The sequence below is a fragment of the Miniopterus natalensis genome, chromosome 10 (assembly GCF_054644295.1).
Source record: "Miniopterus natalensis isolate mMinNat1 chromosome 10, mMinNat1.hap1, whole genome shotgun sequence".
In the NCBI taxonomy this organism is placed as follows: domain Eukaryota; kingdom Metazoa; phylum Chordata; class Mammalia; order Chiroptera; family Miniopteridae; genus Miniopterus; species Miniopterus natalensis.
Genome location: NC_142090.1, coordinates 45,944,265 through 45,966,952, shown reverse-complemented (window position 1 = coordinate 45,966,952; position 22,688 = coordinate 45,944,265). Strand labels below are relative to the sequence as shown.

The 22,688-nt window shown below is 36.8% G+C and overlaps 1 protein-coding gene across 2 annotated transcripts in view; it reads right to left on the bottom strand.

The window, feature by feature from the left end:
• The window catches only part of RELN (reelin), a 485,569-nt gene that overhangs the window by 117,671 nt on the left and 345,210 nt on the right, over positions 1-22,688 (bottom strand). For both annotated transcript variants that reach the window (XM_016219582.2, XM_087821107.1), the window contains exons 21-24: positions 16,206-16,398; positions 15,299-15,411; positions 4,975-5,112; positions 3,898-4,084 (exon numbers count right to left, since the gene is read on the bottom strand). In XM_016219582.2, coding sequence (XP_016075068.2) covers positions 3,898-4,084; positions 4,975-5,112; positions 15,299-15,411; positions 16,206-16,398 — 631 coding nt within the window. The remainder of the gene's footprint in view (positions 1-3,897; positions 4,085-4,974; positions 5,113-15,298; positions 15,412-16,205; positions 16,399-22,688) is intronic.

Genomic DNA, 22,688 nt, shown 5'->3' with positions numbered 1-22,688 from the left:
TTTCCCCCCAATATTCTAGGTTCAAATGACTTACTGCTTTAAGGATTTAGATAAAATAAAACACATTTTAAGGGAAATGTATTCAAACTTTAGGGACTTTAAAACAAAACTTTTAAAACACTTCATAAAACTGAGCTCCCATTAAACCATTTAAAAATCAAATGCCACTAGAAAACAAATTCTACTATATTTATTTGAAAATAACCATTTCTTTAGACCTGTTTCGCTGTTTCGCTCCTTCCTTCCTTCCTTCCTTCCTTCCTTCCTTCCTTCCTTCCTTCCTTCCTTCCTTCCTTCCTTCCTTCCTTCCTTCCTTCCTTCCACAAATATTATTGGATGCCAATTTTACCAAACATAATACCACGTGTCAGGAGAACACACTTAAAAGAATTTGCGGATATGTGAGGTGATAGCAATGACAACTTAGGGCTGCAGACCAAGTTCTATTCCTTGCTGACCCCATTTAGTCACACAATCACTTATCAATTCTCCAATCTATTCATTCTCAAGGGTATTTATTGATATGTAAATGCCTAGCACTTGGCATGCCATTTCTGAGTTGTACATCTCATTTAGAGTTGGCTTAGTCAGTAGAAAGCTGCATCTTATTGGGTACTATGAGAATAAAAATATAATCTGTATCCATATAGAACACAGATGAGAGAGAACTTCAAAAAAAGAAGATACCAATGTAGTTTGCCATAGTTCCAGAAAACTCCATGGAAGTAGCAGGATTTGAGCAGGATCTGCAAGGTTTACGTGGATGCAGAGACGATGGAAGACATAATGGTAGGCATTGCAGACTAAGCAAAGACAGGGAAATTGGCAAGACCTGGGATGATGTGGAGAGCTTCTTTTTTGGGGGCAGAGGGCTTATGCTTGTAAAGAGAAAATGAGTTCTGTAGTTAGGGCAGCAGCATTGGAGGCCGTCCTTAATATTTATGCTGGGGAAGTCACAGAATAGAAGCACGTTTCTAGATAAATTAATCTAGGGTAGTTTGCAAAAGGTCTAGGGAGCCCTTCCTTCCTTTGGGTTATTGCCCCTTCTCTATTCCAATCATGCTGACTGGTGCGGGCTGCCAAACTGCCCAAGGAGTGAGTACATGACTCTGGCTGGTTGTGCCAATCACAGCATACCACTCCCGAGGACACTGTGACTGGCAAACCAGAAACCTTCCCCATAATTGTCTATGGAGCTGCTTAGAAAACTCTGTGGCCATGGTTCCAATTTCATAATGACAGCTGACCTGAAAATAGAGTCTACTCTCAAGGAGAGAGCTCTGTGGGCATTTGAGTTTTGGTTTCAGATATCTCTGAGGCCAGTTCTATCGAAGTCCTCCCTGTGTTTTGATTACATGAACAAGTTTTCCTCCTTTTTTACTTAAGCTAGTTTCTCTCACTTAGAATTCAAAACAGATCTGACTAATACAAGAGAAAAAAAGTAAAAAAAACCCAAAAGACCCTCAGATATTCTGACAAATATTTAGGGAGAAAGTTGAGTTGTGCTGGGAAGAGAATGATTTTACTTTTGAAATGCTGATTTTAAGTTAGTGGCCAGGCATATATAGGGAAATATTCAATGATAACAATTTGTAATTTAGTCTCATAAGATGTAATTATGACAGCGAACACTTACTTACTGAGCTGTTTCTATGTGCCCAACACTATTCTTATTCTTTACCTGCATTAACTCACTTGGTCCTCCCAACATCCCAATTTACAGTTGAGAAAACTGAGACACATAAAGATGCTATAACTGTGCAAGGTGAAGCAATTATTGAGGTTTGGAGCCCAGGTACAAACCCAGGTAGTTTGAGTCCATATATCATCTTAAATTAAGTATAAGAAATAATGATATGTAACTTTACATGTTCAAAATATGTGTGTACACACACATGTTCACTAGAGTGCTTGAATACATATTGGTTAAGAATTCATAATCTTGTTTTAAAATTGATACTTAAGGGAGATACAATCTTCCCATTTCTGCACAATAATACAGTGTATCTGGATCTATGTAGTGTATGCAGTCACTTATTGCCCATTATCTCTAACAGTAAGGTCCCAGGGACTTTCAATGTCAGTGGATAGGAAATATCACTGAATGGAGTCCATTCCTGATTTCATGTCATTCTCTATTTTGTTTATTTGCTGATTCTTTGTTCTGCACCTGCATCAAAACAAAACCTGTACCTATTTTTGGATATGCATAAATTAACTTGTCTGGGATTTCTGCCCAAATTCCCCAACATATCAGCCCTATGGTACATCGCCCGCCCCTGTGTGCTTGTTATGTGATGAAGAGCAGGACATTTCCAATTGTCCTGGAGTTGGCTGTAGTGCCTGCTGGAAAGAAGTGGTGTGTCATACCCCACATTCTAAAGAGAGCTGCCAATAACTGGGGTCAGACACATTGCTCAGGCTAGAGAACGGGAACTGCTTCCCCTCAGTCCTTCTGGAGATGATATGAAGAGATGAACTGGAGGAGGAAGGAAGGAAAGAATGTCCTGCTTAGACCATGGCAAGGGAGGTGGTTCCCCTCCCCCATTCCAAACCAGCAACATGGGTTAGAGGTGTTCTAAGAGAATCGGCCTCTGTCCCTAGTTGGTGTCTATTGACCTGTCTGCCTAACCTGGTACTGCACTGGAGAAGCTGAACACTGCAAGGAAAACTTCTATGCAGACTCTCTGTTATGGACTTCATCTCTGTGCACCCCAAATCCATATGCTGAAAGCCTAACCCCCCAAAGGATGGCATTAGGAGATGGGGTCTTTGGCAAGTAATTAAGTTATTAGGGTGGAGCCTCATGGTGGGGTTAGTGCTCTCATAAGAAGAGACATAAGAGAGCCTGCTTTTCCTCTTTGCTTTCTCTGGCATGTGAGGACACAGAGAAGATGGCATCTGCAAACTAGGAAGAGGGTCCTCCCCAGACACCAAATCTGCTGGTGTTTTCATCTTCTTCCCAGCTTTCAGAACTGTGAGAAAGGAATGTTTGCTGTTTAATGGTATTCTTTATGGTATTTTTATATATGGTATTTTTGTTATAGTAGCCTGAGATGACTAAGACAATCCCACATAAGCACATGTCACAGCAGCCACCAAAATGGGCCAAAATAGGACCTGAGATGTTTGTTCACCATGAAGAGCTGTTCAGTTCCATAGGAACAGCTCTGCACACCTTCATCCCACCACATTCCTCCTACTTCCAATCAGATTCTTGAAATTAATGGATTGACAAATTTAATAAACAATTATAGAAGTGCTTTCTAGGTATTATGCACTGTCTCACATGATTTACAAGTACACTAATGCATTTAATTTGCATAGTGACCCTGATGAGGTAGATATTCTTATTATCCTCACTTTATAGAGGAGGAAGCCAACCACAGAGAGGTGAAAGAATTGCTCAAAGTCACAGAGCTAGAAAGTGGCAGTCTGGTTCCAGAGTAGCTGCTCTTAACCTCTAGACTCCACCACCTCCACCACCACTTACACCCTCACCCACAGGCCTGCATGTTCACACACCCTCCAAAGGCTGGGGTGAGAAGTGACCGAGACCCTGCCCCACTCAAAGAACCCGAAGACACAAGACTGGATGGCCCTGGAGGAAAGGAAAGCAATGAGATTTAAATCAGGTACAAGAGGGGCAGGATTTAAAAACTGGACTAACCTAGATTTGTAATAACCAAAAACAATGATAAAACTATAGAAGTTTCCTAGATGTAGTTAAGGGATACAAATTTGACAAAGCCAAGTTAAAAGCAGGGAATGTGGGGAAAAATAAAACCATAAGAACATATTTGTACCTTCTGAGTTCAGACTGCTCCCTAAATCAGTTACATATTGAAATAGCCATGATCATCTTTCCCATACCTGATTGTCAGCTCTAAATCATACCTTGCTGAAGTACAGAGATGATCCAGAAGAGATGACCCCACACCCTTGTTCTGGTTTTACAACTTCTCCCCCGATAACTTCTTGCCAGTCAGATTCCCAACCATTCTGGTTCTCAAAATCTGACATTATGGTAGAAGGAAGAGCAACTTCTGGGTGGCATTCAGTGCCTTGATATCCCTGGTCACACCTAGAGAAAGGACGGCCAAGGAAACAAGTCAAAGTTTCGTCTGTGAATGCCATGGCCATGTGACCTGCAACATTCTCTATGTCTCACTTTTGCTCTGCTCTCAGCATTCACACTAGATTTCTCTCTACAATGTTAATCTGTATATGTGGTGGTAACAACCTTCAGTTTTGCACACTACACACACACAAAAAGGAATACTTTCTTAAAAGAAATAGTGCTGTAACAGTAGAATTGTGGCATCAAGTAGTAATGAAGAAGGATATGAATGTGTATGTGTGTGCATGCATGTATGTGTGTGTGTGTGTGTGGTAGGGGTAGGGAGGGATGATAATGGGGTTTTCCTGTAGCCTTAAAAAGCTACATATAAATGTTTGCTTAACCAACATGTAACTCTGGCCACATTTTATAGTTCCTCTTTCTGATTAAATTACATCTCTTTTAGAATCTTTAAGTATTCAAGTGTGTTCTTATCTCATTCTCATTAGCTATAATCACCATCTCCCCCTGCATACAACTTTGTGCTTCTGGCAAAGTGAGTTAGGACTGCTTGTAGCAGCTGTTTGGCTAGTGCTTTAAGATTGTCACGGGAAAGAAGGGAAACAATCATAAGGCTCTTTTAACCACCAAAGAGAACTTTGGAACTGAACCTACTTGGAAGTTTAAACCCAAGAGGCCTTGCTTGAGGTTAGATTTTGAAGTTTAGAATGTCTGGCTTTATACTAACTTAAATGTAACAATATCTTTTACATCTACAATAAGAATAGAAAGGAGGGTCATTTTCTTTTGGCTAATTCATTATTTATCAGTCTATCCACATAACTCTGCTGTGGGATCCCTATGAACACAAATCCTGAGCAGCAGAGGCTCAACCACAGTTCCGATGTGTGTACCTGCACATGCCGTGGTCACAGGAGCCATGCCCGCTGCACATGTTTGGGCACTGCTGGCCAATATAGATGCTGTCTAAAGCCCACTCATCCTGGACTGTGTAATAGCTCTGACTCCAACGGAATCGTGTGGCACTGGACCTAGAAACAGGACAGTAATAGAAACAGTATTTTAACTGACATGTAGTAATACAGACAAAGAATATCTTGAGTTCAAAATCTTTCAGATAACCAACTTTCTGGAACTTGTATTTAGCTACTAATCATTATTCTGTAGCAGTTCAATTTCTACTCATTTATCACCCAATTTAACAATTCTACCATGAAGGAAAGTTAAAAAGAAATCTCCTTATTTTGTATATATTTCAGTCTTAGTTCAATTTGGGACATTTTAAAGAAAAACAAAATTTCTATTTTTGTTGTAATTGCACAGAGATTTGATGCTGGGAAAAGAAACAAAGAAAGAAAGAATATTTAAGAAAAATAAAGATATATACTAAACAGCCTCTCTTTCATAGATGAAAATGTGAAGCATTTAACTTAGAATAATACAATTTCTTACAATAAACTCATTATAGTTATTGGGAGACTTCCAGTTACCTCTTAATATAAAACTAAAGTTTTGTTTGGGGGTATTGTTTTGTGGTTGAGGGGACATGAGACAATATACTATAGTGCAAGTATGAACAACTGAATGCTAAATTCTGCTTATTATTTCTGAAATATTAACTTGCTTAGGTTTCACGGACAAGCTGATGTTAAGTGGAGATAAAAAGTTGAATAATCCATTACACATAGAGAAACACTTGGGACCTTAATTCATTTAAACCAGATATAAAGTTTAAAGAAGAGAATATTTTGAGAGCAACGTCAAGAAGGTTTTCATTTTTTGATGATCACAAAAAAATTCTTTTAAAATTACATCATATTTTTCACCTCTGGGAATTTTCAGGGATCTATGATTACTTCTTTTTGGTTAAAGTGAAAAACAAAATAAAACAAACAAAAAATGCAGAATTACTGTGTTTGTTCAATTCCATTGATTAAACCTTCCCCAAGCACACTATCTCAGATACAGTTGATCTAAATGGCTGTGAACGATCCATTAAAGTCTACTGCATGAATTATCTACATATTAAATACTCCCTAAGTACACAACAGACTGTGAAGATCCAAACTAAGCCCTTACTGTTTATTTTACCAATGATTTGTGGCGAATAGGTTGCATTTTCATTCCTAGTAAGATAAAATTTTTTTTTTTTTTAATATATCTTTATTGATTCAGAGAGAGGAAAGGAGAGGGAGAGAGAGAGATAGAAACATCAATGATGAGAGAGTCACTGATCCGCCGCAGCCCGCAACCTGGGCATGTGCCCTGACCGGGAATCAAACCCTGATCGCCTGGATCCTAGGTCGATGCTTAACCACTGAGCCACACCCGGCCGGGCAAGATTAAATTCTATATTCACTGAGGTGCACCCAGTAGAGACAGGTTTGCTGCATATCAGACCTCGTCACGGTACATACAATGAGGCAGATTCAGCTCCTCAATGGAAAGAGTTTACATTTGTAACCTAACAACCATCACAATTTTCAGTCCCATTAAGAAATGGTTTTTAGAAAAATATACTATAAAATAGGTACATTGTCTTAAAACATAGAGCTCTGCAGAAAAGAAGTAAATTCAGACTCGTACTCCAGTGTCAGGAAAAGGAGAGATAACTATATTCTTTTAAGATTCATTATAACCTGAGTCAAGTCTAGGACCACAGGTGACTAGACTGTGAGCTCTTCTGGGGACAGAGATATCTTTTGTCTCAATAGTTTGCACAGGAACAGAAAAAAATAGGTGTACAAAAAATGTCTGCTAAAAAAATGAGTGAATGAGTTCAGTGACAGGCCAAGAAAGGGCAGCCTGTTTCTGACTTCTGTGGGCAATGAAATGAAGAATGTTCTATGAGTTAGAGGACCTGACCCCCAGGACCTTGGCTTTGCAATTTATCATCTGTGTGACCTTTAGTGAGAAATTTGAGCCTTCAGGGGCTTCTCATTCCTCACCTCTCAAATAAAGAAATTGGGCAAACTGATTTCTAAGATCCCTTCCAGCTCACAAATCTAATGATTACTTTGGTGGTTTGTTAACCAAGTTTATTTTTCTTTATAGTCACATGCTTACATGAAACCCATGGCATACATTATTTTGAAGTTTTGATATTTGAAACATTAAATGGGTTTGGAGGGTTTCAGAACCCTGATGTAGATTTCCCGGTTTATTTATTTTTCTAAATAGTCACACAGAGACACATGCTAAATTCTTTTTCTGAGTAAACTGATCCTTACATGTGTCTTATAAACTCTTGAAAAAAAGATAATATTTTCTTAAAATGAAAAGCTTAAGGTGGATTATTCCATTTAAAATTACAACCCACAGTTTAAAATGTTGATGTTAACAGAAAAGGAAGCAAAAGAGGTAAAATATTGGCTTCATATTTAGTGAGAAAAAATTAGTCATGTGAGCAATCTCCAGTTGGTCACATGTGAGAACACAAGAAGTGATGTCACTGATTTGCAGCTGCATTACTGATAAATATTGCCCTCAGTACAAATATTTAATTTGCCACCCCTCTCTTTCTGTCTCTCTCTCTTCTTAGGAGAAAAATCTTAAGCACTTTTGATTGAGTTTGAAGGTGGAACTACTGCTGTGTGGATCATGAAATGAAGTTGACTTTCATTTAAAATTCAAACTCTATGGATTCCCTAAAGCAACAAAACTTGACAGTCTTTCCTTATTTGATTTTCCCCCATATAAATTTCTGGACTGAAATAAAATAACACTGAGTCATCTCTTGATAGTTAGGTAACCTGAGGAATCAAGGTAAACGAGGGTTGACTAAATATCGTATTTTCCACCTTCAGAGTTACTGTAATTACATTTATCCAATTATTCTGAAACTCATTCAGACATTAGGTGTTGATTTGTTTATGAAGTCAGCAAATGACAGCTGTTTCTGTCTCATTAAGCCCTGTTCTTATGTAAATGTCTCTTATAAAAACAAAATTAATTTTCATTGGGTAACAAATGCTCAGTTCATATACAATAAAATGTCTCTGAGCAGGTATATACATATTAAATATTTCCACTCTGAGTTGTCTATTTAGAACATTTTCTGAAGTTAACAGATCTATGATAACGCAGGGACCACATTTGCTTGTATGCATTCAATTTATGGCTGCATATGCTTGAATCAAAACAGTGGAACAAAGATTTGCCAAAAGGATTACTGCTTAAACTAAACTATACTACCTTTTCCCAAAACTTGAGAGACGTGCTATCTGAGGAAGTTTGAAACGAATATAATAAGTAAAATCATCAAGGATGCCAAGGAGAATACATGTACTTATAGCAGATCTTTTAAGCATTATAGATCCAAAAACAATGATAATAACCAGTTGAACATTTTTGTGAAATATAGCAATAATGTGTAGTTTAAGTATTATTTAGTAGAAATATTAAATATCCTATAGGGTTGTTTGTTTTCAAAAATATTTTGACTTTCTTTACCCAGAGATTTGAAAAAAATTTGGAAAAGTAGAATTCAATTATTTACTTACATGTACTTTAAGGCAAATGGTTGGAGGAATAATCTAGCACATTTATTTTCTGTTTGCAAAAAGAGATAACTTGCAATAAAACATCTCTTTAATTCATTTAGGCATATTGAATTAAAATTCTATTTAATTTTCCAACATTTAATGAATGTTGGTGGCAGGCACTGTGTTGGAACAAAACAGTTTAAGGGTCAATTAATATATTTCCTCACAAATGTCTAATAAACATTGATGAGAATCGATCTTTTTTGACTACTATACTAAAACTTTCAACTCAGTGGTTTATCTTTTAAGCTAAGAAATAACAATGCAATATACAATCTGAGTGTAAAACACTCAGCAAAGGGTTTTAAAATTTTTTAAAAATTTAAAATTGATTTTAGAGAGAGAAAGGGGGGGAGAGAGAGAGGAGGGAAAGAAGGAGAGAGAGAGAGAAACATCGATGTGGGAGAGAAATATGATAGGCATGCACTGATGGGGATGGAACCTGCAACCTGGATGTGTTCCCTGACTGGGAATTGAACTTGCCACATTTCGGTGCATGGGATGACACTCAACCAACTGAACCACACTGGCCAGGGCTGCAAAGCTGTTGTTTTATCAGGGGTGGAGGGGAAATAGCTTAAACTACATTAATTAAGAATAATAGTTTCTGGAGTGACATCAAAAGAATGGTGGTGTGACAGGTTCTTCTGGTCTCTCCCCTTGAAGTTGCAACAAGATGATCAGCTATAATTCAATAAAAGGTTCCTGCTTGATACACGGACACTGCTGAGAGATCCTGTGCACTGAAACACCTGAAGGTGAGCAAATCAGAGCAACCAGGGGAGGTGGGAAGGGAGAAGACAGGATACCTAGGAGCTCACTGTGGGTCTCGAAAAAGGGGACGAATCAGGTTGTGACCTGTACTCCCTGTAGCCTGAGGAGCAGAGAGATACAGTGAGTGTTCCTGCCTGAGTGATGGGTACACGCTGCGGCCAAACCCAGGAGAATACAGAGGTGCCTCAAGGTTGTCTTGGTGGCCACTACTGCCAGGCAGAAAATCAAAACTGTAGAGCCTGCTGCCTTCCTTCACCCTCCCAGAGCTCCCCTCCCCTCATACTCCCAAAGCTAGCAGCAGGCCCCAGAAAGAGCTGTAGCAGTGAGTGTTGGGCTACAGAGCAAACTATCTGCAGCCCTGAGAACTGGAGAGGCAGAAACATTTTTTCCCTGAGCAGCAAGCACACACTGTGGCTAATCCCAGTGATAGGTGGAGGTACAGGTGAGACAGCTAAGGTCTGGCAGTTGAAATTACTGGGAGGAGAACAAAACCACAAATGCAACAGCTGGCCTCATACAACTCACGTCACCCCAACCTATCAGAGCTGCACTGCTAGCAGCTTCTGGTTGCAGGGGACAGTAGATCAGAACCCCCGTCACCCCCCACATTCCCCCATGAAGGTGGTGCCCTGAGACTGTGGGGACCTGGTCACAGAGGAGATACCCACCTCCCCAGGGAACACAGGACATTTTCCACTGCCAGGCAGAGATCCCAAAACAGTGCAAGAGAAACTAAAAACTTGTGCTTCAGTGCCATCTTCTGGTAAACAAAAGAAAGACTTCTTATCAATCTACTAAACAGAGAACGTGCTACTCTTACAAAAAAAGCATATGTAATTCCCATAGATGCCCAGTCAGACAAAAAAATAAAAATAAAAAAAAAAAAATCCATCAAATACCATGAATAACCAAGGTAACAAGGCAGCTCAGAAAGAAAATAAAAAGTTTCCAGAAAATAAATTTGAAGACATGGAAATCTGTGATTTAATGATAGAGAATTTAAAATTGTAGTTCTGAAAAAACTCAACAAGATACAAGAAAACACAGGCAATTTAATGAACTCCGAAATAAAATCAATGAATGAAAGGATTACTTTACCAATGAGATTGAAATCTTTATAACAAATAGAAATTCTGGAGCTAAAGATCTCAATAAAAGAGATGAAGAATGAACTAGTGAGTTTAGGAAGTACAGCCGACCAGATGGAGGAAAGAATTAGTGATATTGAAGATAGAAATCTGGAAATGATGTAGATGGAAGAAGAGAGATATTTGAGATTAAAAAAAATAACTCTATCTAAAGAACTACCTGACTCCATAATAGGGAGCAATATCAGAATAATGGGTATGCCCAAAGGAGAAGGGAGAGAGAATGAAACAGTCTATTCAAACAAATTGTAATGAGAACTTCTCAAATATATGGAAAGAGCTGGATCCTTGAATCCAAGAAGCAAACAGAACACCTAATTATCTCAATCCAAAAAGGCCTTCTCCAAAACACATTGTATTAAAATTCTCAAAAATTAACAACAAAGAAAGAATTCTCAAGACAGCCAGGAAAAAGATGATAACATATAAAAGAAATCCCATTGGATTATTATTGATTTTTCAGCAGAAACTCTACAAGTTAAAAGAGAGTAGAATCAAATATTCAAATTGTTGAAAGAGAGAAATTACCAGCCAAGAATAATATACCCAGCAAAGTTATCCTTTACATATGAAAGAGAAATAAAGACTTTTCCAGGAAAAAACACAAATATGTGGAAATTAAACAACATGCTACCAAAAAACAACTGAGTCAAAAGGAGAGATCAAAAGATACATAGAAAGAAATGAGAATGACGATATGACATATGCTTATCTCAAGACATGATAAAAATCCCAAATAAAGAATGTAACATTACATCTTTAAGAATGAGAAAAAGAAGAATGAATGCAGTCCAAAGCCAGCAGAAGGAAGAAAATAAAAATATTAGAGAACAATTAAATAAAATAGAGAACAAAAAAATAATACAAAAATTACTGCAACAAAGAATTGATTCTTTGAAAAGATTAATAAAACTGGCAAACCTCTGACTAGACTCACTAAGGAAAAAAGAGAAGAGACTCATATAAACAAAATCAGAAATGAAAGAGAAGTCACCACAGACATCAGAGATATACAAAGGATCATACCAGAATACTATGAAAGACTATATGACACTAAATTCAATAACCTAGAAGAAATGGATATGTTCCTACAAATATATAACCTTCCTAGACTAAATCATGAAGAACTGAAAAATCTAAATAGACTGATCAATAGTGAGGAAAATGAAACAATTATCAAAAACCTCCCAAAAAAGTAAAAGTCCAGGACCAGATGGCTTCACTAGTAAATTCTACCAAACATTCAAAGAATATTTAATACCTATCCTTCTCAAACACTTCCAAAAAACTGAAGAAAAGGCAGTACTTCCTAATGCATTTTATGAGGTCAACATTACCTTGATACCAAAACCTGGCAAGGATAACACAAACAAAGAAAAATACCCACCAATATTTCTGATGAATACAGATGCAAAAATCCTAAACAAAACACTAGCAAATCCAATACAATAATACATTAAAAAGACAAGGCATCAGGATCAGGTGGGGTTCATTCCAGGGGCACAAAGAGGGTTGAATATGTGGAAATTGATCAATGTGACACACCATATTAACAAAATGAGGATGAAAATCATATGATCTTATAAACAGATGCAGAAAAAGCATTTGTTAAGATACAATATCCATTTATGATTAAAACACTCAATAAAATAGGTACAGAAGGAAAGTACCTCAGCATAATAAACGCCATACATGACAAACCTTCAGCTAATATCATACTCAATGATGAAAAACTGAAAGCTTTTCCTCTAAGATCAGAAACAAGACAAGGATGCCCACTCTCACCACTCTTATTCAACACAATATGAAAGTCCTAGGCAGAGCAATCAGACAAGAGAAAGAAATAAAAGGCATCCAAATTGGAAAGGAAAAAAGTAGTCACTTTTTGCAAATGACATGATTCTTTATATAGAAAAACTTTAAGACTACACACACACACACACACACAACTATTAGAAACAATAAACAAATACAGCAAAGTTGCAGGAAACAAAATCAGTGTACACAAATCCATTGTGTTCCTATATACTAACAATGAAATTTCAGAAAAGAAATAAAAACCCCCAATTCCTTTTGAAATTGAAACAAAAAGAATAAAATACCTAGGAATAAACTTAACAAAGGATGTGAAGGTCTTATACACTGAAAACTACAAGACATTATTAAAAGAAATTGAAGAGAACACTAAGAAATAAAAAGATATTTTGTGTTCATGGATTGGAAGAATCAACAGTTAACATGGGCATATGACCCAAGGCAACATACAGATTTAATGCAATCCCCATGAAAGTCTAAATGGCATTAAAAAAAAAATCCTCACCTGAGGATAGGTTTTTATTGATTTTAGAGAGAGAAGAAGGGAGAGGAAGAGAGAAAGAGAGAAACATTGATGTGAGAGAGAAACATCCATTGGTTGCCTCCTGCACGTACACTGACTGGGATCAAACCCACAACTTGGGTATGTACTCTGACCAGGAATCAAACCTGTGCCCCTTTGGTGTATGGGATGATGCTCCAACCTACTGAGCCACAATGGTCAGGCCCCAAATGGCATTTTTAAATATCTTTATTGGTTTCAGAGAGAGGAAAGGTGAGGGAGAGAGAGATATACAGATGATGTATTATAGAACTGTACGCTGGGAATCAATATAACTTTATTAACCAATGTTACCCCAGCACATTTAATTTAAAAAGAAAAATAGTTTATAATATTTCTGGGGATGAAAAGACATCTTTAAAATGCACTATCAATATTATCTTACCATTATAATTTTGAAATTGTACCCCATATCAATGAATAAAAATCAGTGTTATTAAAATAATGGTGAAATAATAATAATAATGAAACATCAGTAGCTTTGTACCAAGTTTGCCCAGTATTTCAGTTATTTGATGTGTTGTTTTTGTATCTTGATAGATGTACTTGGAATATCATTGAAATGAAATACGTCTTGATTATATTCCCAGTAGACATAAAAAAGTAGGATGTTAGAGATGCTACTTTCTCAGTAGCAGCTTGTTATGCAAAGCATGAATAGAGTATCTAGAAAATGGCTCACATTTGTATATAAAAAAAATCCATGGAAATCAAATTTCAAGTATCCCACTGACATAATGATAAATCTTTAAAAATCATCATGAAGGTATTCTTATATAATGCAGTAATGCAATCTTCAACTAAAGGAGATAATAATTCTAGGTTATTATCCAATCAATTTTTTGTGTATAGAGCCTAACTTTTATATAAAATAATCTAAGAACAGTTTATTTAGTAATTTCCTCTTTGCAAAAGGGCTCTTGGAAGGCAGGTACCATAGAAAAATATAATTTCTGTCTCTTTTATGCTTTTTCTATTACACAAATCACAGAATCCTAGAGTTCCAGAACTGTGAGGGACCTTTAAGATCAACTAATGAAACATCTTCATTATACTCATAAGGAATCAAGCTTGAAGGGGTTGTGAACAGTTAAAATCATGTGGTCAATTGACCATTGGCAGAGACATACTGAGAACTCAGGCGTTCTAATTTCTAGTCCAAAGCTCTTCCTTGGGCAAGGTCATCTTGTCCCAAGGCTTTAAATAGGACTCATAGTGTTTAACTCTTCAGCCCAAACCTCTTTTCTGAGCTCCAGATTCATAAATCCAATTGGCTTCTTGACAGTTCTGCTTGGATAGATAAGTATCTCAAACTTAACATCACAAAAATAAAACTTTTTTTTTTTTTTTTTAAGTTAAAGTATAGTTGGCATCTAATGTTATATTAGCTTCAGGTGTTGTACAACACAGTGATTTGATATTTATATATCTTACAATGTGATCATCACAATAAATCTAGTAAACATGACACCATGCAAAGTTATCATGCTATTATTGACTATATTCCCCTTCACCTTTTTTCACCCATCAAAAATAGAACTCTTAGTTTTCTACTCCAAATCTATTCCTTTTCCAGTCTTTCTCATTTCAGTCAGTGGTACTACCATTTAACATTTTTCCCAGGTCCAGAATTAGACATTGTTTTTGATTCTTCCCTTTCTACCATAGCCCCAGTCAAACTCATCAGCAAGCCCTTTTTAATTAATACATATTTCACAAATGATGGCTCTCTCCATGTCTGCTATAATCAGTCCAAGCCAACTAAACACCAAATGCATGAATCCTTCTAACCAGTCTCCCTGTCTTCACTATTTCTCCTACCATCTATTCTTCATACAGTGTTCAGAGGGATCTAAAATGAAACCATCTAACATTTATGGAAAAAATGTGCTTTTCTCTTTCACATCATCAATGTTTAACTTTCTCCCTAGTTACTTAGGCTTCTGCTTCCTGGGAGATGATTTGTATTGTTACTGAAAGAATGTGAATAGAGGGGAAAAAAGTACGCTAAGCTTTTGAAATAAAAAGTAGGGCTTTACAACATGAAAACAGCCTTGCAATCCAAACTATCTTGACATAGGAGTTTTTAGATTCTTATGTCAAACCCAAAGGAACAGGCTCATTCAGTTCTCCCATAAAAAGAAAAGTTGGTGTAAAAGGGAAGTCAGAAAAAGCTAGGACAGTTCAAAAACCAAATTTTCATGAGCTCTATTTTTCAAATTACCTCAGTATAAAAGAAAGATCTGAGTCTTTTTATGACAAAAAATATAAATGCATCTTGCCATTGTGCTTAACTTTTCTTCATATTCAAGTCATGCTAACAGAGACAGTAAAGGTTAATGTGACAGCCATGTCTAAAAATGCTGTCTCTCACCAGGTTTTCTGGGGAAGCAGCACTATGACTCTTCTCCACTGTGTGAACTCACTGGCATGGTAGATACTTGCTGATGTAAATTCCTGACAGCTTGGCATACTTGGAAGGCATTCCTAAAAGAAAGCAAGGCAAAAATTAGACACCTTCTATTTTCTCAAACTTCACATACATGCTCAGAGTATGAGGCAATATGCTGACTTACTCCCCTTAAGTAAAAAAGACCGTAGAGAAATCTAATGTCATAATATTAACCATGTGCAATATGGATGCAATCCATGATTTTTCCTTTTGTGAAACTAAAATATTTGGGCAATAATTGAAACAAGATGCCACAATGGAATTAGATGTCTTCCAAATCTCAGGTGAAAAATGGAAATGGATTAGGATCCATTGCTGACCTGGTATCAAAACACTGGGATTTGGTAAAATTTTCTATTCACTGATATTTATGCATTTATTGCAATGTCAGAAAAACATATAAAGAAGTACATTTTATTCTAAGAAACTGAATCTGTCTATTTCTTTTATTTTAAGGCAAGAGATACAATATTCTTAATAAGGCCTACCTACAAGTAAAGAGATAGGACAAATGAAGACATGCTATAGGGAAAGAAAAGGCATGTTTATAGAGGAAGAGGGTTAGAGACAATAATATTCAAAACACCATGCTAGAGTACCCAGTCCTGAAGTTATTCCCATTTCATTTTCATTTTCTATTACCCTTTAGTATCTGACAGTGAAGAATGGGGCATCCTTATAATTTGCTGCTGACTTTATGTCAATTCTGTTATAAGCAACAGTGCTCCTTTCCAACCAAACCTAAATTTTCATAATTGCAATTCTTTGCTTTCCTGTGCAAAAAGGAAGAGGCTATACCTATCACAAGTGTTAGAGAAAATAGACTTACTTCTTGGACGAGGTGCCAGGTAAGGCCGTGGTTGGTTGAATACTCCAGTTTCACCTGGTTGTCCATGTGTGGAGTGTATTTCTGGCCGCAGCCCATCACCAAACTGAACTGAATCATATAGGATGCTCCTATCTGCATTGATTGGGTTTCCACGTAGCGCATACTTGAGGCAAGTTTAGAATCTCCTGCAAAACTGAAAGACAGAGATGGCAATCAGAAAATTAAAAACAGCAATGTATTAGGGGAAAAATTAAGCTCTTCACTTCACAGCATACACCAAAATAGTTTCATTTTACTTACTTAAATCTTGTAAATTCTAGAATTGATTTTAGTTAATCTAATAAATGCAATTTAAAACAATCTACTGCCCTGTCCAGTCTGGCTCAGTTAGTTGGGCATTGTCCTGTACAATGAAAGGTTGCTGGTTCAACTTCTAGTCAGAGCACATGCCCCGGCTTCAGGCTTGATCAACGATAGGGGGCCTTCCGGAGGCAGCTGATTGATGTTCCACTCACACTGATGTTTCTCTCTCTCTTTCCCTCTCCCTTTCTCTCTCTCTAAAATATAAAAAATATTAAAAAAAATAAAACAATACCTACCAAAGATGCAATATATATATTTTAAAAGTTATTTTTTACTTTATTTTTATTGTTGACTATATTACAGATGTCCTCCATTTCCTCCCCTTTGCCCACCTCCACCCAGCCTCACACTCCCTTCCCTCTGGCCATCACCACACTGTTGTCTGTGTCTATGTGTTATGTATATATGTTATTTGGCTAATCTCTTCACCTTCTTTCATTCAGTTCCCTCCATTCCCCTCCTCTCTGACATCTATCAGTCTGTTCCATGTATCCATGCTTCTGGTTCTGTTTTGTTCGTCAGTTTATTTTGTTCTTTAGATTTCACATATAACTAGGATCACATGGTATTTGTCTTTCTCTGATTGGCTCATTTCCTTAGCATAATACCTAGAGTTGTCAAATGTATTTGAAAATGGGTAGTCAACTCACTCACATATTACTCATGAATACAAACTCAGTAATCTCACTTCTTGGAATCTATCCTACAAAATAATTCTAAATTCAAAGTCAATTTTATAAAATATGATGAATATTGCTGATTTACTAATCATAGTAATTGGTAACCATTTCAATGTCAAACTATAGGGAAAATGGAATGCTTAAGTAAACTTGTATTGCCACTTGACAGATTATATATATTTCAGAAATTTATAAAGGTAATTAATCAAATTAATATGCATATGATAAATTAAGTTGAAAAAATCCAAAAAATTATGCATAAAGAAAATTCATCAGAATGTTTTCAGTGGCTGTGTTTGGTGGTGGGACACATTTTCACTGTAGTTAATATGGATCCATGTGCAATTTTTAGCAGTATTACAAAATAAATCAACATAGAACAAAAATACTATTAAGCTGTATAGGCACAAATTCATATATATACTTTCAAGTAGGCAAAAAACCCCGAGTGCTTCTCCCATTAGAAATAAATGCTACTTTTTGCTTCAAGAGTTAAATATTCTACCCGTACCCTTTTTGAGAAAGGTAATTAGAGATAGCCAACGAGGCTTCATTTGATTTGTTTAAAAAATAATTATTTTCACAAGCAGCTCCTTGTAAATTCCTCCCTGCTGAGATGGTTTAGTGGTCTCTAAATTCTACAAAGAGACAGAAAGAAATGCTATGTTTTATTTTATTATTATTATTATTATTATTTTATCCTCAACCAAAGATATTTTTTCCATTGCCTTTTAGAGAGTGGGAGGGAGAGGGAGAGAGAAACATTGACTGGCTGCCTCCCACACGTGTTCCGAATGACCAGGGAGAGCCTGCAAACAGGTAAGTGCCTTTGGCCTGAATTGAACCCAGCACCCTTCAGTCCTCGGGCTGACACTCTAACTACTGAGCCAAACTGGCTAGGGCTATTATTATTTTTAAATTCTCACCCTGTTTTGAGAGAGGAAGGGGGAGAGATAAAGAGAGGGAGAGAAATATCAATGTGAAATAAACATCAATTGGTTGCTTCCCATGAGCGTCCTGACTAAGGATAAAACCTGCAACCTAGATATGTGCCCTGACAGGGAATCCAACCCACAACCTTTTGGTGTAAGTCCGGGATGTTGGCCCAACCACCTGAGCCACCCAGCTAGGGCAATGCTGTATTTTATAAATATTGCCTGTACCTAACTATTGCATGGTTACAAATTAACCATGAACTTGGTTGAAGAGAGGAAGCATTCAAACTTGAGAAGTGTGTGCTCTATGAGCTATCCTGAGCTTTTAAAGGTGACAAGACACTAAAAAAGAAACAAGATAAGAATTACATAAAAGGACAAGAGGCGAAATGAGAACAGTTATATAGTGACAAAATTTTACTTAGCATGAATATCTCAATGGGCAGTTGTGGCAGATATTGTTGGGTAGGCGGATCCAGCTGCCATTCACAGTCTCTTTTCTCCCATTCACCTTCTAGGGATTGGTGTAGGGATTGGTCTGTGTCTACCAATGAGTTCTCACCAATGAGACATAAGTGAAAGATACTAGGTGGATTTCCTCACTCAGCTTTAATACAAGCCTTTTAAAAGATACAGATGGACTTGGCTGGCATGCTCCTTTACCTGTTGCTCTTACTGCCTTCTTCCCTATGGAGCAGCAGGCATCTTGTGACAATAATGGAACAAGCATGCAGATGGAGGTCTCCTAACTGAGATGGCAGAGGAGAGAGATGGAGAGAGCCTGGGTCCCTGAGAGCCTTGTTAAGCTGTTTACCAGCGGTGGACCACATATCCTAGGACTGCTTGCTACAAATGATAAATAAGCCTTTTCACTTTTGTTTATGCCGTGGTCAGCCTTTTCTTGTTTTTGTTGTAACTTAGAGATTACACCTGCCACACTTCATGGTACTGTATGATAGCCATCCTGATGTCTTAATCTGAAGCAAAATAACACACAAGAAGCACAGACATCTATACCTTAAAATCTTGACCATTCCTAGTACAAGTTCACTTGGCTGTTTACAATTTATTTAAGACAGGCTGAAAGCCAGTAATATTAGGTCTATTTTTTCCTTCTGAATACTCTGGTGTTCATACTCAGCTGGAGTTTTAGGGGAGAGAATTTCACAGACTGTCATTTTCAATTTATAAAATGCCCCTCTTTGCATATCTAAGAAAGATATGTTTATAAAGGCAAAAATAAAGCTGAAGTTCTTCTGTTTTATAATCATTGACATGGGAAAGAATAGTGCATATCTGCATTTGGGGAGAAATTCTGGAGACAGAATGTTTTGGGAATCATGAGGTTTAGTTTCATTCATGTTGATTTGCAAGATAAAAATGAAGGACCAATTAAAAAAGCTCCTGCATCTAATTACAAGATTTAATGAAAGAATGAGGATAACTCTTCCCACTAGGATAAGCACTTTTTCATTTCCACCTTCCTGTGTCTTTTCATTTGAACCTCCAAGAAGGCTAGTAGGCTTTCTGTGATGACCCTGGTAAGATGGATGACACTATAGTGTAACTGGAGTCTCCAGTGTTCTATTCTTAGTCCACAGTGTGGCTCCTTTGCCTCCCTCTCCCTTGCTTAGTCTCGTGTATTGCTGAGGATCTGTTTTCTGACCAGGTTGGAAGCCTCTCCACATGGAGAGCTCTTATCTCATTCATCTCTGCATCCCTAAAGCACTCAGAGCCTTGCGCACCTCACAGAAGCATCTGGTGTTGATGCAGGACATCATGATTTTCCAGCAGCTGGATTATCTCATTTGATCTCTGAGTCAAGACCATTTGGAAGACATCAGAGAACCTTAACATTGTGTTATGGAGAAAGAAATCTGAGAGGCTGAGTTGTTGATCCCAGGGTCACACAGTTGCTAAAAAGCTAGAAACTAGGCCTTCTGATTCCTACTTTGATATTGTTTCCACTATGTCATAATATTATGCCTGTGAAGGGCACTTAAATAATGTTAAATAAAATGGGCATATGAGCAAGGTTTCTCACTTGGGGAGATGGCAGCTTTTATAAAACTACAGTTACTTAAATGCTGTAATGGACACTGACAAGTTTTGAGGTTATCCTCACTTAAAGAAACCACTCTTTCTGCATTTCCCCAGAGCCCCTTTTCCATCTCCAGAATAAAGCCTCTTTTATATGAAAGGCAGATACACATAACCAAAGTGAGTGGGAGAATGCACTGTGCAGAGCTCATTTCCAGAGAAACAGAAGAGCAACACAAAGCTGTTTGTGGTTAATATCATTCAGAAGATTCATCTGCAAGAGCACATATGAATAAATCTAAGCCTCTCTAATATCTTCTTCGGGCGATTGTTCCTGTAATCATTAAAGAATATTTACTAGAGTTGACAGAAAAACTTGGTATTGTGATTAAAGTTGGAGTTTTAACTCATTTGTTATTCCTACAATATTATATCTCAAAACAGAAATAACCATATGATTTCAGTGGGTTATATAAATTTTACTTTTATTGGAAAAAATCTGACAATATAGAAGCATTTTTTTAAAAGTGCAAGTCTACTACATAGAGATGACTGCTGCTAAAATTTTGGTGTAAATACTTTCAGACTTTCTTATGCTCACATACAAACGCACACATGCACACTCACTTTTCTTTTAAAAAAATTATAAAATCATAATAAACCTGCTCTATTTTCTTTTTATAGCTATTTAATTGCTATCTTTCCATATGGAAAAAACATGGTGAGGCACTGTCAGTTTTATTGAATAAAGACAATCTCTAATTATGGAAATTTTTGGAGGTTGTTTCCATCTTCTGCTGTTATAAGCAATGCTTTTATAATATGCATCTTTGTATATTTTGTGTGCTTGTCCCATTATTTCCTTAGGATAAATTCCTCGAGGCAGAATTGCTTGGTCAAAGCAAATTTTAAAAATTAAAACTTACTGCCAAGTTGCCACCCAAAAAGCTTGTACCAAGTTACTTTTACTAAGAACATTAACAATGACTGAGCTGCCAGTTCTCACCACGTGTCAATACTGAACACTGACAATATTTTCATTTTAACTATTCTATGCATATAGTCTTTTACTATACAATTCTTTTATTATTAAGGAGGTTAAAACACTATTCATGTTTATTGACTATTTGTAGTGTGTGTGTGTGTGTGTGTGTGTAGTCTTTTCATGTACTTAGCCCATTTTTTAAATTGAGATATATCTTTTTCTTACTTATTTGTAGGTATTTTTCACATATTGGCATATATAGCCTGTCTTATATGTTGCAAATATCCCTCTGCTCCCAATTTTTTTTCATATTTTGTTTTCAGGAAGCCCCCACACCTCAATACAAGTTTAAAATTTTAAGCGGTGGAATAGGTAACCTTTACATTCCCTGCTTCTGGTGTCGTTTTTACTGGTATCTATTGAGACTGCCTCTGAGCCTAGTTCCTAATTTTTTTTTGCAAATGTCCAATAGACACTGAAAGGATATATATATTTTACCTGTAGGGTACATGTTTTTTCTTAGTCTATTAAATCATCCTTGTCAATTACCTCCATATGTTTGTCTAAATCCTCACATATTTTTGGTTTGCTTGATCCATCAGGAACTTAAGCAAAATATTAAAGTCACACTCTGAATTATGGTTCTGGCAATTTTCCCTTTGTAATTATGTTAGGTTTGCATTACGCTCTGTTCTGTGACATTCAGTGTGTGGGGGACTGTGCCCTTTCATGTTGCTATGGCCTTCTATGACCCATGGCACCACCTCTGTTACTGGTCTCTAGCCCTAGCTTCAGTCTAGAAGAGTTCAGTGGGGCCAGGGGTGAGGAAACCACTTAACTTTCATTCACTCTACTCTTATCAACACATTTTCTTCCAACACCACTTCTTGCAGAAGCTCATTCAAGTTTCAAATTCCAAGAATGGCATTTTCTCTGGATCACCTCAGTGGGATTTTGGAAAGACAGTAAGTAAAACATGTGGGTTTAACATAGCATATTCTATGATAAGCTGATTTACTAATTTTCCCCTTGGTTTTCTTACTATATTCTCTTAACCAGTTTCTCAGCTGAACTAATTCTCTATATAAGAAATGTTCAGATACCAAATTAATTTTATTACAGCTTTTTTCACTTCAATCTACAGCTTCAAAGAAATTTGGAATTTCTGCACATAATTTATTCTCTCATGTATTTATTCAATACTTCATTTAAAAAGTCCTTATGGATTTCTAAGTGGCTACTCAGTTCCTTATTTATCTTGTTGAGTTGGCAATAGAAGATATTTTGGAATACATGTAATATTTGGCATTTATTTCAAATTCTTTTATACGTTTGTCCCAAGAGCCTGCTTTATTTTGCTTATCTTTACCATTCCTACTTAAAGTACATAGTTTATATTCTTTAGGCTCTTCATTATTATTTCTATTTTCTCAGTTTGGAAATTTGCACACAGTTCTTCAAGTCAGGACTAGAATCTTAC